A 17,849-nucleotide genomic window follows, 5' to 3' on the forward strand; every position below is an offset into this window, starting at 1 on the left:
TCCTCCTTCAGAAGTTACTAACATTTATATAAGTTGTATTAGTGCTTGAACATGATGGGGAATCTTCTTGGCAAAAATTAACCTATTTTAAAATGAACCGTGGCTCTGGTCGTATGCTTTTTGATTTTCTTCCTTTCTTTTAAGCAGCATTTCCTCAGCTTGGCTCATACTTGACTGAACACCCTGATCGATTATCTGGGATTAACTCAGCCTTCTAATTTCCTGCTTTCCGTTTCTTCTCCAGCAGGCCAGCGGGCCTTTGTTGTCTGGCATGTGGACTGAGATAAGCTGTCAGGGCATATGTTTGTATTAGAAAAATGGTTGTAGATAGAACAGGTATAAATAGACTAGCAGGTATTAAAGGTTACAGTCTTCATTTTGGTTTAAGTCAAAAGGAGAGAAGAATAAATAAGATACTTAAAACTGACTATATAAAGTGAAATAGGAAAACCTGAATTTTTAGGGTTCCTACTGACTTTTCCCCTTTTCAACCAAACTATTTGAATTTATTTATTGGCAAGTTCAAAATGTTTGTTAGCTGTAATTGGATTCTTACTATGTAGGCTGACTTTATTTAAATTTAAATAATTTCTGAACCTGTATTAGTGTTCCTTAAAAGTACAGAAGCTCAATTCTAAAAATCTTTGTGCTTCTAAAAGGTATTTTATGGTGTTACTCTAGCTGTATGTTTTGCAGTTTAATTCAGAAAACTGATACAAAAAGGTTATCACCTACAAAGAGAGGAAATGCTGGATTCACATAAAATAGGTATGTTCATCTTTATAAAAGATGATAATTCAGTATAGTATGGTAAGCTAAAAGTTTGGTTTTTTTGTTGGGTTTTTTTGGTTTGTTTGTTTGTTTTATTCTTAAAAGTTGATGTTTCATGTTGTCAAGTTTTCTTACGTAGGAGGCAGCACCATTGTTGAAATGGCCACAGAGTTGCCTGGAATTGCAAATTGCTGAATAAAAGTTACCCAGGTTACTACCTATTTTCTCCTTGCATGCTTTCGGCTTAATAGGTTCACCATTGTTTTAAAGTGTACCATTTTAGTATAGCCCTATTTATATTCTTGTTTGAATCAAGATATTTCTCAATATCACGAGCTCAAATTTTAGAAAGAAAAATATCTTAAGTTGAAACAAGAGGCTTCTTACCTAGATTTTCTTTAGGAGTTTAACTTCCTGCTCACTATTACAATGTCTGATTGTATAAATAAAAATAAAATCTTCTATTTTTTAATAGTTTCTGACTTCTAACTACATGTGTGCTCTAACATTCTAGCCATGGTTCCATTTGGGGAGCCTGCTAAAATTGTTTAAACTACCAGAGTCTGAGAGGGAGGCGTCTGGGACTGTTGTGTAGTTTGTTCACTTCATCGCATAGAGCAGCTCTTCTCACCTATGGTCCGTGGGTCTGCAGGGCCAGACTGCTTTCATGATTATACCGAGACATCATTTGCCTTTTGCACTCTTCATTCTCTCATGAGTGTACCGTGGGGCTTTACAAAGGCTAAATGATGTGTGATACAACTTAACGGATTGAAGCAGAATCAGATATGAGAATCTGTTTCCTTAAGCCAAGTATCAGAGAGATTTGTAAAAACATAATTATTACTGGTTTCCTAAATTTAGTTTGTTTTAAAAGGATAGTTGCTTGTTGTAATTATTTACATTAGCATGTAATGGGGTTATTGTTAAGTGAGTTACTAAAAATGTCTAAAATTTTTCTTTATTTTCATTTTCTAATATAGTAAACATTGATAAGATATGACCCACATAAACAAAAGCTCTTGGAATTCCTCAATAATTCTGATGAGAGTCTGAGTCTAAGAAGTCTGAGAACCACTTCTGTAAAGCACACGTTGACTCAGTGAAATCTTTTCAAGATATTTCAGCATCAGTTTTTAAATTAGTAAAATCTGTGTTATGTATGTTCAATCATAAGTTAGTAATTTTTATTTCTAAAATAATGTCATAGTAAATTTGTGAAATTTCTAGAGACTTTTGGAAGACTACAGCCCAGTTTCTGCCCGCCCCTTCTTTAACTTGCTTTTCACTCCTGCCCCATCATTAATTTGTGATAGAGTTCTGTAACTTTTCTGACTATGTCATGTACAAGAAGTAATTAACTCCCCCAGAATGAGTAAAGTCGCTGCTGCCATCACCAAACAACAACCAGCGTATTGCAAACATGTTAAACTTTGTAGTATTTGGGCTTGATTTTTTAAGAAAGAAATTCAGTGGAACGTTTAATGACATTTAGTAGGGATTACGAGGAATGTGGCGATTTCTTATGGTGCGGCCTATAAACAGCTATTTTCTGTTACGGGGGAAATCTTTTGGGCCAAATAGAAAATTTGTGGTTATAGCTTTATCTGGTGTAATCATGATTGCTGGAAAGAATACTGGCTTTTAGGAAGGGGTTTATTTTGGGTTTGGGCTGCAGATTTTTGGGATCCAAGTATAGGGACTTAATCTGTCTGTGAAATTCCATCTTTCTAGCTTACCCTTCAACCTGAATTTTGGGACCCTTTAAATCCTGAATCTGACATTTAGTATTTTTGTCAGGTGTACATCAACACGATTCATGTGGGAAATTATAGGAATGTCTTTTTGTTTGTTATATATGTCCCCATATGTCTCCATATGCTAAGTCCCCCTTTAACTGTGGCTTATCTATGTGTGTGTGACATAAACTTGTTATTCAGTTTAAGAAGACAAGGACAGCAGAGGTTACCTAGTGACCCTGTCTCCCTATCTTATGAGGCCAAGAAGTACGAATTTCCCCAGGGCTACCCCTGTACTCAGTTTTGGCCTCGCCACTGCAAATACAGGAATCCATTGTCTGAAAATTTCATTGTTCATCCATAATGTAATCCCCGATAGAAATTGTCTTATTGAGTTTTGACTCCCCCTGGTTAGCAGTTGAGAGGGAATTTCGTTTTCATGCACCTTTTTGGTCCTACCATTAATAGACAAGACATCATTAAGAAACAGTGATTTTGAAAATTATTTCTGATCATTGGAGCCTGTGTGTCAGCACATTTTTAGTAGCATCATCTTTCTGGGGATTTGGATATAACCAGTTATTTGCACATCTTGGTTGTAAACGTTGTAAAAAGTCATCTGCCCTCCCAGAGTTCCACCTTCTTGCTTCACCATCGGATTCCAGATGATTTAAATCCTCTTGCACAGACCCAGATGCTGATGCAATCTCTTGAAAACAGTCTTTTGGATTGAGTGCCACCGGTTTGGAAAATGAGCTTGTAACAACCTTGATTCTAGGGCCTAACAGCAGTAAGCACCTTAATCAAATGGATATGGTTTGCTTGTTTCTTTTATCTATTTTTATCTATTTTATTCATTATGCTAGTTCTGAGTAGACCCCTGTGTAGTTCCAGGTGATGTCCATTTGCAAATGCCAATCAGTACATGATAAGTAGCCACTTGTATTAGTCAGAGTTCTCCAGAGAAACAGACCCAATAGGAGAGATAGATATATGTATATATACTATAGGAGTTGTCTCATGAGGTTTTGGAGGTCGAAAGTCCCTTAGTATATGTATAACTTGCTGTCTGCAAGCTGGAGAAGCAGGAAGCATGTGGTATAATTAAATTCATGTTGAAGGCCTGAGAACCAGGGGGGCTGCTGGTGTTAAGTCACAGAGTCTGAAGGCACAAGAAGAGGAGATCTGATGGCTGATGGCAGGGAAAAACGGATGTCGAGCTCCAGAAGAGAGAAGAAATTTGCTCTTCCTTCTTCATTTTGTTCCTTTTGGGCCCCCAAGAGATTGGGTCATGCTCGCCCACATTGGGGAGGGCAGATCTCTTTACTCAGTCTACTGAGTCAAAGTCTGACCTCTCCCAGAAACACCCACGTGGGCACACACAGAAATAACGTTTTACCAGCTAGCTGTCTGGGCATCCCTTAGCACAGTCAAGTTGACACATAAAGTTAACCATCACACCACTAAACAAGTTTCTGTGCTGGAAGCTCAAGTGTTGTGGCTCCCATAAGGGAGATGTGCTACAGTCATAGTTCTTTCACAGATCAGTTCAGTCACCATTGGGCAGTGCACATACCTGAGGAAGGTGGAAGAAAAGGGCATTTTAGGACAAAACAAATGTGGATACTTCGTTTAGTCGATGTCAGTAAGAAGTATACTTGCCCTTACTATACCCTCTCAAATAAAAGGAAACAAAATGTTTAGTTAATGTCTCAGTATATTAGGGAGATTTGTACATGATAGTGTGATTATTTGTAGGAGATACTCAGAGCCCTTTCTTCTTTGAGAACAAGACTCTGCAGTCAGTGTTGCAGCCTTTCGCCTAACCTCCTGGTACCCGTGTGAGAGCAGAACTCTGAGATGGGTGGACCTTGATGGCCTGAGCCCTGATGGCACTTATGTATTCCTATAACTCTTTGATGGCCTTTTGAGCTGTGATGGCTATAAAGCTATTTAGATATAAATATATAGATATAGAAAATGTTACACGGTTAGTGTCTTATGTTAGGAGTAGCGTAGTGGTTTGAAATAATATTACAAGACATTTCCTGCCTGATTTCATCTTAGTCCTCATGTTCATCCACATAGTTGAGTAATGACGATCTTCTGACGGGTACAGGAAGCTTATCTTTATTTTTAAATTTATCTATGTATCCATCTATCTATGTATTTATGTCTGCGTTGGGTCTTCATTGCTGCGCGCGGGCTTTCTTTAGTTGTGGTGAGCAGGGTCTACTCTTCGTTGTGGTGTGCGAGCTTCTTACTGCAGTGGCTTCTCTTGTTGTGGAGCACGGACTCTAGGCACGCGGGCTCAGTAGTTGTGGCTCGCGGGCTCTAGAGCGCAGGCTCAGTAGTTGTGGTACACGGGCTTAGTTGCTCCGTGGCATGTGGGATCTTCCCAGACCAGGGCTTGAGCCCGTGTCCCCTGCATTGGCGGGCGGATTCTTAACCACTGTGCCACCAGGGAAGTGCCGAAAGCTTATCTTTAGATTGATTTCCCTGTGCATATGCCTGGAGTTATACTTGGCCTTTGAAGACTGGTAATCTTAGACCCTACTGTCTGTCCCTAATCCCCTCCCCCAGAGTCAGGAATGGTTGAAGCCACTAAGACTGTGTCCCCAAGGTCTTTTTGAGGGTGATCTTCCCAACAGGCATCACCCTGTTGGTGGAGGTAGACTCAGCAGGTTGAAATACAACTTCAAAACAGCCGTGCAGCACCCTGGAAGGGTAACTCTTCACCTTATTTTCACCATTTTGTTTCTCCAAAGGGAATCTTCTTAAGCCATACGGTATACAAATGTTAGCTGTTTCTATTTCCCAAATTTCTGGAAAAACCTGACTGGCCATTTTGGCTTTATAAAACAAGAACTTTGGTCTGATTTCACCTGACTCTGAATCTAGATCTTCCATTATTTGAAATGTGCACTCCCAAGAACTAAGCAGTTAAGAATGTGAAGGAAGTTCTGTGTTATCTCTAGCAGATTATTTTGACTTCGCAAAATTGTTCATGTGATGATATCCACCTTCATATCCTAGGTGGGTTGTCTTTGGCCCTGATCCTTCTGTCACAATTGATAACTGGGGGGACTAGAATGACCTGTTTGGAGGGCTTTGGGAGCCCTGATAATCTGGCAAGGCCTGGTAGGTGATTGATAGAGCAAAGAAGGTCCTTCTTCTGTAATGCAGGTTGAGTATACAATTATTGTTGTTCTCATTCTGGTTGGGAATAAAGACCATTGAAAAGGTGATCTCTGCACTTGTCTACTTGGTCATTAATGAACTCCTATCCTCACCACCACCACCTCCGCACCCCTGCACTTCTTTTATTTTTTTATATTGTGTAAAAATGTTTCCCCAGAGGAAGATAATTAAGACTGGTCCTAGGAAGGACACAGATTGGCTATTTAAAATCAATGAAAGTACCATATTAATAATCATGAAAGATCTCTGGGAAGGGAAATTGACTTCTCGGCCTTGGATCTTGTGTATTTGTACTTGGGGTAGTTGAGGTGTGCACTCTTGACGGAGTGAACCGGTGTCCCTCAGCAGCAGCCTCCTGTTTTCCTTTCTGGTCTCTGTTGCCTCCCTTTCCCTCTAGTCTGCCTTTCTCAGTTATCTTATTCTCAATGTTTAATTTCAGTTTTGACTTTTTAATTCATTAATTCTCAACCTATTGCCTGACATGCAAATATCTGGAAATCCTCCCTATTCTGCTGCTGAACACCTACCATCAAGCTGTCTTTTCTAAACCCAGGTGGTGATGGGATTTGTCCTCTGTTAAACTCTTTATTTCCCTAAATTTACATTCATTCCTTATTTCAAGAAATCTGGGCCAGGGATATGGACAAATCCATAATTCAACCCAGAATCAGCTCCTCTCCTTTTTTGCACAGGGCCTGTGAAACCTTACTGTAAGCAAATTGGTTTGGTGGTTTTCTCTTAATGCTGGTGCATCTTACCACCTGGACGCAGTCAGATCAATCTCTCTCTCCTTAAAGAAAAAATGGTGGGAAATATTTACTTCCCAGTGGGCTCTTCTCTGTGTTCAGAAATATACCCCAGGATGCCTTCACATGGGAAGCTTTTCACCGCTTCCTTCTTCATTCAGCATTGTGTTTAAAATGTGTCATTTATAACCACTTTGACCATTATGCAGTTGTCCAATTATATCACTAGTCAATAATGAGGCATATTTGTTAGAAATACTTGACGTGCTTCTTGAATTGTTGCAAAAGTGAAGAAACTTTCCCTCTAATTTGCTACTGGATCTACTTTTGTATTGCTATTATGAGCATAATTTTGGATCTGAGAAAAGCAGAATTTATAACCAGCCTCTTGATACAGCTTAACTCCTCTCTTCATCTGTAAAACAGTGATAGTACTATCCAGCATTTATTGAGAGCCAGTCCACTCTACTTATATTCATTTATTTAATCCTCATGACCTAACGAGGTATATATAGACTATTATTTTTCCTCATTTTATATATGAGAAAAGTGAGGCTTGGAGAGGTAATTGGCCCCAAACCCAGATGGTTTGGGTTGAATCAGATGATCTCTAAGTTCATGTCTGCCTTTAATTTTCTGTGATTTTGAGCAGAATTCTTCGCCTAGTGAAAAGTGTAAAGAAGATGAAGATTTCCCATGATTGACGGCTGAGGGAGCGAGTACCGGGAGAGGGGGTGCCCTCTGCTCCCTTGTGCTGTTCCTTAGCGCGTAGCAGGCAGCTTCCGTGGAAGATGACGTTTTAGTTCCTGAAACTCCTTAGGATGGTAATGTGAGCTAATGCCATTGTGTGATACAGAGAAAACATAAGGGTGCTCTCCCAATCCTATTTTATCTACTTGGTTAAGTCTGGGGAAGAAATCTAAACATAGGCATGTAAGATGGAACCAAACCATAGAAATCATCTTGTGCTGTCCCTCACTTTGTCAGATGGCTGGGTGACTTCACTAAGGTCACCCCCAGCTAACTAGTGATTGTGGACAGTACCAAAATCCTAGATTACCTGATTTTAGGCTAGTGCCTCTGAAACAACACGGTGCCTCCCTTTATAGGCGTTTAATCTTTACCTAAATTCCTGGCCTATTTGGGAAGATTGTGTCCATTAGAGCTACTTACATTCGTTCAGAACTTTTGTTTACATTGAGCCTGCCTGCCTTTGCCTTGTGTGGGATTCAGAATCTGGAGGCTTTTTTTTTTTTTAAACACAATGCCGCCACTCCCTGGTTGTTGGGTAGTATTGCATTAGGAAATCCAGTAGGCTTTCAACTCCCTTTGTAAAGGCTTAGGAGTGGTGAATCTAGGTACAAACAAACTAGAGTGGTAATTTTGTGTGGGTGGAATCATTAAGTGTGCCTGAGTCAGAAGATAACATAGATGTTATACCTCAAAACGTCACCTGAATCACTGGCTTGGTTCTGAAAAATAGACATTGTGTGATTATGGTACCTTTAAAGGTTACTTCTGTTGCCCTTCACATTTTCATACATCTTACGCTTTTCCTGCATCTGTTGAGATGATCACGTGGTTTTCCTCTTTTCTTTTGTTAATGTGGTGTATCACATTGATTTGCGTATGTTGAGCCATCTTTGTGAACTTGGGATGAATCCAGCTCGGTCCTGGTGTATGATCTTTTTTATGTGTTGTTGGATTTGGTTGGCTAATATTTTGTTGAGAATTTCTGCATCTCTATGAATCAAAGATATTGGCCTGTAATTTTCTTTTTTCATAGTATCTTCGTCTGGTCATTTGGTATTCATACATCTTAGGTGTGTTACAGAAGTACGTAAAAGTATAAATTTTAGAACACTGTTGCTAGGACTGCTAGCAGATCTGAATTCCTTTGTGCTGTGAGTGTTGAAGCATCCATTAGTAGCTCAGTGACTAGACATCACTGTCATCTCCTGAAAGAAACCATATTCTGGAGAAGATATCACTCCTACAATTCTTAGCAAAGTTCTTGAAGTTTTCTGTGAAACACTGGTTAGAGTCACCTACTAACAGAAAGCAGTAGTCTCTTGAGTTCCTGCTCAGTTACATATGCTTTTCCATCTTTTCAGTTTTTTCATGAGTCCTTTTAGGTAGGTTTCGATAATCCTGTTTTACAGAAAAGGGTAGACTCAGAGAATCTTAGTAATGTGCTCAGAGTCATGTAACAGGGAGATGATGGAGTTGGGATTTGAACCATGACCGACTATCCTGTACTTACCAGCCCAGCCCAGTAGTGCTTGAATTAGAGTTTAGTCTTACCATTCTGGCTTAGCTTTCCTTAAAAAGGAAACTGTCAGACCATTGGGCTTCACCTGGGAGCGTTTTGCACCCGAAGGGGACGTTTGGCAGTATTTAAAGGCGTCTTTGGTTGTCACGATGAGGGAGGAGTGTTGCTGGCATTAGTGGTTGAAGGCCAGGAATGCTGCTGGGCATCTAACAGTGCGCTGGGTAGGCCCCCGCAACAGACTTGTCTGCACCAAATGTCAGTAGTTTTTAGGTTGAGAAGCCCTGTATTGGACAGTGTATTTACTTAGCCGGGTTTATCCCTGAGTACTGCCAAACAGGCCCTGCCCCTCCCCTGGTGTGTCTCCTTCTTTCCCTGATGAGTGCGCTCTTTATCATCCTGCCTCAGGGAGATACTGTAGCCCTTTAGCTGCTCTCCCTCGGCCTGGCCTGGGGTTTTGCACCTCAGTGCCTGTGGCTTTGGTCAGCAGTGCAGATAGAAGACCCCATTTGTCCCAGAGAGTTAAAAAGCCACTAAAGGCCAAACTCCAGCTAGGATTCAGGTTCCCCTCACCATCATGCAGAATGTTTTCCTGTGCTGCATGCAGATGGACCACTTGCATGTGTCTTATATATGTCTTGAACTTTCTCTATCTTTGTGTATTTCTCAGGTCTCCTCCTTTGCCTAGAAAAAATTTCATCGAAATATTTCCCATTTTTTCTCAGGTCAGATGTTCCTTCCTCCATAATCCCTTGCCGGAAGTAATTGCTCTGTCTGTAAACCCCTATACTATATATAAAGTGTATTCTTTTTATGCAGCGTACTGATTTGTCCTCTTTTTCCCACCCTCAGTATAAACAGTGTAGAATATAAACGTCAAAAATTGATAAAAACTAAAAAGTACCCATTTTGTAGGATTATTCTTTGTATGCAGTCTCTTTTATTCAAACCAGTAATGATGCCCTATATTTGACACAGTTCATTGCAGAAGTAAGAACCTTAGCGTGTATGGAATTCACTTGGGAATAGCGCTTCTTCACGTCTGAGCTCAGTCAAGACCTTTGGCAGTTGCTTTCTTTCTGGTTCTTTGAATGGCTTACATATTTTAGCAAAAATATTTTTGAGCCTTCCTGATCTTTTAGTGAAGGCTTTGTGCAACCTCTCATGTAAGCATCAAGCATCTTACTTCATTAGAGAAGGCTCCTTGGACATACTTTAGGATTTGGCCATCGCCCGTATAAACGTGAGGCGTTTCTCGAATTTTAGCTCTCGTGCATTTCTGACCCACTGACTTGTGATGAGAAGGTAGAAGCTGCTAAGAGGAGTGGTATTGCCCTCACCTTGGGGAAGTCCCTTACGGCCCTCAGCTGGGTCGGAAAGTATTTTCTGAGGCCCCGGGAAGCCTTAGTGCACTGCCACATTGAGATGCTTCATGACCAGGTACACAGAGATGGTCCCCTCAAGCCCTAGCCCCACAGCCTTCAAATGGAAAGGCAGTATTTGATTCTTTATTCTTCGAATGAACTAGGAACAAAATTAACTTTTAGGGATACGATGGTTAAGTGTCTCACAAACATTTATGGGACCCTGACCATCATAGACCGCTATTATTCATATCCATGTCCAAGGTGTTCTCTTCTTGGGAAATTCAGAGATAAATGAGACAGGATCCCTGCTCCATGGACTCATAGTACCTTCCTCACCACCCGTAGTTTGCCGTGTTAGTTTGCCATAGAGCATAAGTGGCAATAAAGTAGCAGGGAAAACTCATTGCCCTTAATGGCCTTGACAGTGTGCTGAAACAGTTTCTAAATATCTGCCAACACAACTGAAACTTCAGATGGAAGGATGTATTCATGTGGTGTACTGAGTAGTTAATGCTAAATAAAAAACATATCGAATGAATTAGTTAATCAAACTGGGGAGATTTATAGATTCAACTTTGGTTTCCTTTGTTTCCTGAAATAAGCAACTTTGAGGGATAGAGTCAGAGAGGTGTTGTGGCTGGGATTTTTCAAAAAATGAAAATTGACCTCATAATTGACTAATGTATTTTTGTGGTCCTGGTAGTAATTGTGTGTCTCCTTCTCTGCCTGTCCACCTGTTTCCGGGGCTTTTGATCATGGGTATGGTATGCACCTGTGGGCACCCGAAATCCTGTTCCTAATGCTGTTAGATTTTCCTTTTCAGAGTAAGAGGGACCACCTACTCATGAACGTCAAATGGTACTACCGTCAATCTGAAGTTCCAGATTCTGTGTATCAGCATTTGGTTCAGGATCGACATAATGAAAATGGTAAATATGTCCTTCTGGTTTGATTCTTACACTTTCTTAGCTTTGGGCAAAGTTCTTTGTAAAAACATTCATTAAATGGAGATAACCACTATGAAAAGTTTTCACTGAAAAAGCTTTTTATCAATAGACATTACTGGAATGTTCTTTTTTTTGCTGAGTTCTTTCACTATTTCTGCCTTAAAAGAGAAACAACCTGATCATGTGCTAGTAGCATCTTTCCCTTAAACTAGGAGTAGTGATAGATCTTCTTTGGAAATAAAAGTAGCTTCATCTTTTTATTCCTTTTTCTCACCTAATGCTGAACTAATGACACTGAAAACCCTATAGAATTGTTTTTTGTTTCTTTTTAATGATCTGTATTGTTGAACTTCAGGGTTGTGAACTTCAGTTTTCAAAGCAAAGCTTTCCTGAATATTTTGAAATTTAGCTTGAGTATTGACTTTTAGAACAATAGGAAGGTAGTTCAGAGCATCTTTTAATTTTTTCTTCCTCTGGCATTGTAGTTTCTACCCAATAACTTTATTGACACGTGAGATATGTACATAAAGTGTATATTACGTTTGTTCAGATGTCTAATAGCTTCTTTTTATTGATTTTTTTTTTTTTTGAGGTGCTAGGCCTCATTCTAGCTGATTCACATTTGTTACCCATTAATTATATGAGTTCGGGGTTGTCACTCCCCACTTCCAGAACAGGAAATCGAGGCTTAGAGTTGCTCAAGGAGTTGCCAAGGCTATTTATTTGTCTTCTGAGTGGAGACCCCGGGGCAGTGATCCAGCTCTCTCTGGCCCGGATGACTGTGCTTGTCTCACTCCTTCACACTGCCTTTGGTGACAGGTTTTGAGTCAACAAACCAGTAGTCAAAAACAGTTTTCTTTCTTTCTTTCTTTTTCTTTTTTGTTTTAATTAATAAAGTTCACATTAGAAGTCAGGCTTATGAATGCAGTAATGTGAAAACAGTTTTGAAGAATAATGTTCTTTTACATTTTACCAGCTTTTTCGTTTTTTGAAACTATTACATTCCTGTTAAAACAGTTAAATGACGGTTCTTCATTACAAACAATAACTTGGTTATCCTTTTCAACTTGAAGCAGTGCGATTTCACTCCATCCTGAATATTTAGCGATAAAGTACCAGATGCACAGGCTCACTGAAAATTTTAGTAGTTTACAAGTTGCTAAAATGTGATAGTTGTTTTCTTTTTCCTTCTTTTTTCATTTTCTGCTGAATACATTTCAGCAACCTGTGGGGACTTAATAAAGGGCAGAAACACATCCCACAGGACGCTTGCTCCTGTTATTCCTGCTGTATGTTACTCCTCTTCTCTGTTTTGCTGACAGGCCTGGTTATTTACTGTGCTTTTTATAGTGGGAAGTGATCCTGAAAGAAAAATTTTGTGAAATTTTCCTAATCCTTTCTGGAAACTCAATTATAATATCCTCCTAATTAACTTTTTGTGTGTGTGTGTGTGTGTGACAGACTCTGGAAGAGAACTTGTCATAACAGACCCAGTTATCAAGAACCGAGAGCTCTTCATTTCTGACTACGTTGACACTTACCACGCTGCTGCCCTCAGGTAAGCGCCAGAGATGTGTGGTCCTTCTGTGAAGGAGAAGTCATAGGCCACTGTAGGTAGAGAGTCTAAGCTGCCTAGATCTCATCTGGTAATCGTAATATCAACACACTGCCCCTGTGGTCTCAGCAAGCTGACACTCTGGTGTTAACTTTGTGGATTGTTGGGGTCTCAGAGGTTGCCTCTGTCTTCACTAACCTGTGTGAGAGGGAAAAACCACTTTTTTCTTTTAAAACCTCTCTAGAGTTTTGTATTTTATTTCCTTGAAAATTCGTTGCTAAAGTATTTAGGGTGGGGTGTTATACAGATTATTTCCTGAAGATTCAGTCACTGCCAAGATAGATTTAAAAAAATGGATGAAACAAATATGGCAGCATGTAATTGTAGGAGAATCTAGGCAAAGTTCATAGGAATTTTCATTGCCTTGTATACTTTTAAATTTCTGTGTGTATGAAGAGTTTACTACTAAAAAGCTTGGGAGTAGGGAAAACATACAGAAGATTTTATTCTGAGGTAACATTGCTGCTAGCCTTAATGTCTTAGGTAATAATGCCAAAAAGTGACCGTGAGCCTCTGCTTCACACCCTCTGGTAGTTTCTGTCCCTTTCAAGAAAAAGATAACCTATTTACTCTGGTGTATTTTGTTTATGAGGGGAAGAATTGGGACTTCTTAGGTGGTAAAGGAAGTAAGGACAAGTGATTTTATTATACCTTTTTCCCCACTGAAAATAACAAAATGGTGAGAGAACCACTTTCTCTGTTAAAGAACATGGTTTAAAAAAAAATCATAGGGGGACTTCCCTGGTGGCGCAGTGGTTAAGAATCCGCCTGCCAATGCAGGGGACACTGGTTCGATACCTGGTCCCGGAAGATCCCACATGCCATGCAGCAACTAAGCCCGTGCACGCACTACAACTACTGAGCCTGCTCTCTAGAACCCGCGAGCCACAGCTACTGAGCCCGTGTGCCACCACTTCTGAAGCCTGCATGCCTTAGAGCCCTGCTCCGCAACAAGAGAAGCCACCACAGTGAGAAGCCCGTGCACTGCAAGGAAGAGTAGCCCCCGCTCGCCACAACTAGAGAAAGCCTATGTGCAGCAACGTAGACCCAATGCAGCGGCGGGGGGGAAGTCATAGGGATTTGCTGGCTTTTAGCTTAACTACAATGAGATACAATAATTTCTCTATTATATTGCTCAGATGGTATTCAGTAAAACCATCTGGAGTCTCTTGTGCAAAGCTACATAGCTAAAGCCAGTTATTTGGAGGCAAATTAGTAGCAACTTTTAATATAGGGCAGGTTTTGGCAAACTTTTTAGGCCAGATAATTTTTCACGGTCTCTGTTGCAACTATTCAGCTCAGCCATTGTAGTACAAAAGCCACAAGCAACATGTAAATAAATGAGGTGGCAGTGCGCCAATGGAACTTTACTTGAGGACACTGAAATTTGAATTTCATTTAATTTCCACACGTCAGGAGATATGACTCTTCTTTTGATTTATTTTTTAGCCATTTAAAAATGGAAAAACCATTCTTAGTTCTCAGGCTGTACAAGAGCAGGTGGCGGGCCAGATTTGGCTTGTTGCAGACTGCAGTCTGCCAGGCCCCGCTGTAAGGGAGGGCGCGTATGTGGTTAGATTTGGCTTCCTACAGGACTTCAGATACATTTAGAGAATTCCTGTAGTGTTTTATAAACTTCTAACAAAATTCCCCCAAGCTTTTCATGTCTTCTTGGCGGTGGCTTTCCAATCTTAAACTTGCATGCTCAACAAAGCAAGTTAACGGAAGGTTGGATAGATTGATGGAACCATTAAATTGTTAGCTAAGACAATTGACTTGGTCCTGGGATTATTTCTTATCCGCTTTGCATGCTCCCCCGCCCCCCATCTTATTTCATTGATTGAGGTGAATGATTTTTAAGCAATTTAGAGTTGAAGTTAAGTAAATACGTGAGATATGTTAACTCTGGTCATTCAACAGATTTTGATATATTTGCTTAAAGTGAATATATTTGAATATTGATCAGAGACTGTTTCGGTTTGTAGAGTCATTTTATACTATAGCATTTTTAGAATGGGTTGTCCCAGGTAATTCTGGCTGGACCCGGATGAATTTACTTTCGCTAGGTTTACAGTCAGGTGTCTTCTGTAACTGTACAGGTTACTGTCTCTTCACTGACCACCAAAGAGCTGGAGTGCTAAAGTGGTGATCTTCCTTTCCTGTGTATGTGACCAGAACCCTTATTGATTAGTTTTTTTCTCCTGTGGTATTTTCTTTAAAGTGGTCATACAGTGATTTTATAAAGCTGTCATCTTAAATTTGACTTTGTCGGCTTCAAATAGAGCATCTCTTCTGTGACTTGACAGTTGGGTTTTTTTCAAAGACACCAGATGAATGTGACCACATGGTTACTGGTGGTCTGGCCTAGTAGCTGCTCAGTAATCCTTATGGGTGTGTTGACGTTTGCTTGCATCTGGGGCTCATCTGGGGGGTTCTTGCTGTTGCTTAGTAATCTCGCCTGGTTCTCAGAGTGCTCACTGTAAGATCATCTCTGATGAAAGCAGAGTTGAGTAGCCGTGCCCCCCGGAATCTCTATTTATTCCTTTCCTCTTCACTAAAGCAAGATTACTTTAATTTTAAAGTATGGGGGTGGGGGTTAGGCTTTCATTTTTCTTCCCACTTTTTCCTTCACCATTTATCCAAGAAAGGAGTTTTTTCTTTCTCCACAGATATAAAGTCGTACTGCCAAAAATAAGTTCAGTTTTGAAAGAGGACAAATAAAATAGGCCGTAGGCACATGAAGGAGGATCAAATGAATGTACTGAAAAAAACATGGAGGACAAAAAAGAAAGAAGAAGACAGTGTTAGTGCTTAGCACCATTCTTCTCAGAGATCAAAGTGCTCAGCGGTGTGGATTCTTTCGGCTCACAGCACTCCGAGGGGCTCTTGCCATTCCATTCACTCAGGAGGAGACCGGTGTATAACTTTCTCTTTCAAGCCGGTGCTAGGGTTGGGCTATAAAGGAAGAGAGAGCTTTGTCCTTTAGGCATCATGAATCAAAAGGAAAACAGAACTCCTCGGCAGCCTCTCTGTGTAAATTGAGACTGTAGCATTTCCCTACCCAAACCAAATTTATTCCGAGAAGAGATGGTGGCATCTTCACGGTTGTAGATGTCTGTGTTGAGGGTCCAGCATTACTGCTCTGCTGCTGTTTTTGAATTCTTGCTTTGGCTGCCCCTCATTCCTGCCTTTCAAGCTAAGGTTCTACAGCTGTTTATTTTCTTTTCTTCGTTACGTTTATCAGTAACCATATAGTAATACTGTGTTAGTATCTTGAGTGGAGTATTTTTGAGTTGTCCTTGTTCCCAGGTTAAGTATTTCTGGCTGACGCTGGTATAAAAGAAAAAGCTCCAGATTGAAATTGGAAGACTTCAGTTTGAATCCTGGCTTTACCACATAGTTTTGTGACCAAGGTCAAGTTTGTTAACCTTTGTGCCACCTTTTTAACAAATTTATTTAAAGTCACATGATTAAGTGACAGAACCCAGAACTGGTTTTATATCCAGTAAGGTACAGAGCATGAAAAAGCCTCTTGCAGAGAGAGTTATCTCACACTCAGTAGTATGAGTAGTGCTCATGAATCTGAACTGGTTTCTTAAAAGCATAAAAGGAAAAAAAGGAAAAGTGAAATTCAGTATAATTCTGTATTAAGTTATTGGTGGTACAGTGACGTAGCATCCACTTATTTTATTTCTCTGTGGCCTCTAGGGTGGATTGTTTGGATACTCAGCACTTGAGGCATGGGGAGGAGTGTTCAGCTCGGAGCCATTTGTAGATGCTCTGAGAATGAGCAGATTAGTGTGTAGCTTGCAATTTGTTTGCTATGATAGTATTTTTACCCTAAGGATAATACTTTATTGATGATCGAAGGATCAAGAGCGATTGCTTTGTGATTGGACTCTGAACATGTGGCCTGGACAACACTTTTGGGCTTACTGTGCAGCTGTAACAGTGAGTTCTCAAGCATTGACTGTGCAGGGCAGACAGGAGATCCTAACGCTTCCGTCGGCTTGAGGGCTACTTTCCAGCCTTCTGATTATCTGCTTCCTATTGGGGAAAAAAATATCCAAGGTAGGTTACAGGTTACAAGGTATCATTTCACCTAGGAATTCATATTAATAGGAGTATGTTCTAGAGTGAATTTACCAGAAGCCCAGGGCCAAGAAATCCTAAACTAGGTCTTTAGGGCTTCTAATTGCCCTTTTTCCATTCCAAATCAATTTATCTCCTTCCTTTGTTACGGGCAGCTAGCGTCACATATGTGTAGTGATCGAAACAGGTTAATTACGTCTTGGTACAATTCCCGAACCATTCCTCAGAACTTAACAAAGTTCCTTTAGTTTCTGCAAGTTCCCTAAGGGGTTTCGTGAAGTCTCAGAGCTCTTAGTTTTGCAACTTAAGATTCATTTCCTGGCTTTAGTCTACAGTTCTTTTTATATGTGAAATAACTCTGGCCTACGGCATTTTTATTGTTTTGTCTGTACATGCTTAGTACTTCATTAGACACCATAACTTGTCAGTCCCTTATTTCTTTATTCATTCATCATTTAACACATTATTGAGTTGCTCATCCTAGGGGAAGGGCCGTGGAGGTGCTGGGAGCACCTAACTGAGTAACACGCTCTCTCTGCCCTTGAATACGTCATAGTCTTTTAAAAATTCTTCTGTTCGGAGCTACTTTTGGGCACATAGAAAAGTTGTAGGTACTGAGTTTCCATGTATCCATCTCCCAGTCTTCATTTGTGTGAGCATCTTATGTAACTTCGGTACAGTTGTCAGGAACAAGAAATAGCATTAGAACAATACCATTGAACTAAAGACCCTATTTGAATTTCATGGATACCTTACTTTGTTACAGCTGCTGGAAGCAAAAGACCGTAGCCTGGGTGGCTTATAAACAACAGAAATTTCTTTCTCAGAGTTCTGGGGGCTAGAAGTCCGAGATCAGGGTGCCGGAGTTCTGGTGTGCAGACCGCTGGCTGCTCCCTGTGTCCTCACGTGGCCCAGAGCAGAACCACGAGATTCATTGTACCCCTCCCCTTTTCTTTACTGGTAACTTCTTTCTTCAGCAGTGAAAAACTCAGTTCTTATTGCTTAAAAAAAAAAAATATATATATATATATATATATATTTTAAATTTATTTTTATGTTTTTTTTTTTTTTTTTTTTTTTTTTTTTTTTTTTTTGTGTTTGG

At 40.1% G+C, this 17,849-nt stretch overlaps 1 protein-coding gene across 1 annotated transcript in view; it reads left to right on the forward strand.

Annotated features, from left to right (window-relative positions):
* Window positions 1–17,849, forward strand: part of RERE (arginine-glutamic acid dipeptide repeats) — a 435,053-nt gene that overhangs the window by 252,581 nt on the left and 164,623 nt on the right. Inside the window, 2 exon segments of the mRNA XM_027110298.1 lie at window positions 10,917–11,022; window positions 12,502–12,598. Coding sequence (XP_026966099.1) covers window positions 10,917–11,022; window positions 12,502–12,598 — 203 coding nt within the window.

Source organism: Aethalodelphis obliquidens, unplaced genomic scaffold (assembly GCF_003676395.1).
Source record: "Aethalodelphis obliquidens isolate GAN/ISIS:26980383/991018 unplaced genomic scaffold, ASM367639v1 scaffold9, whole genome shotgun sequence".
NCBI lineage: Eukaryota > Metazoa > Chordata > Mammalia > Artiodactyla > Delphinidae > Aethalodelphis > Aethalodelphis obliquidens.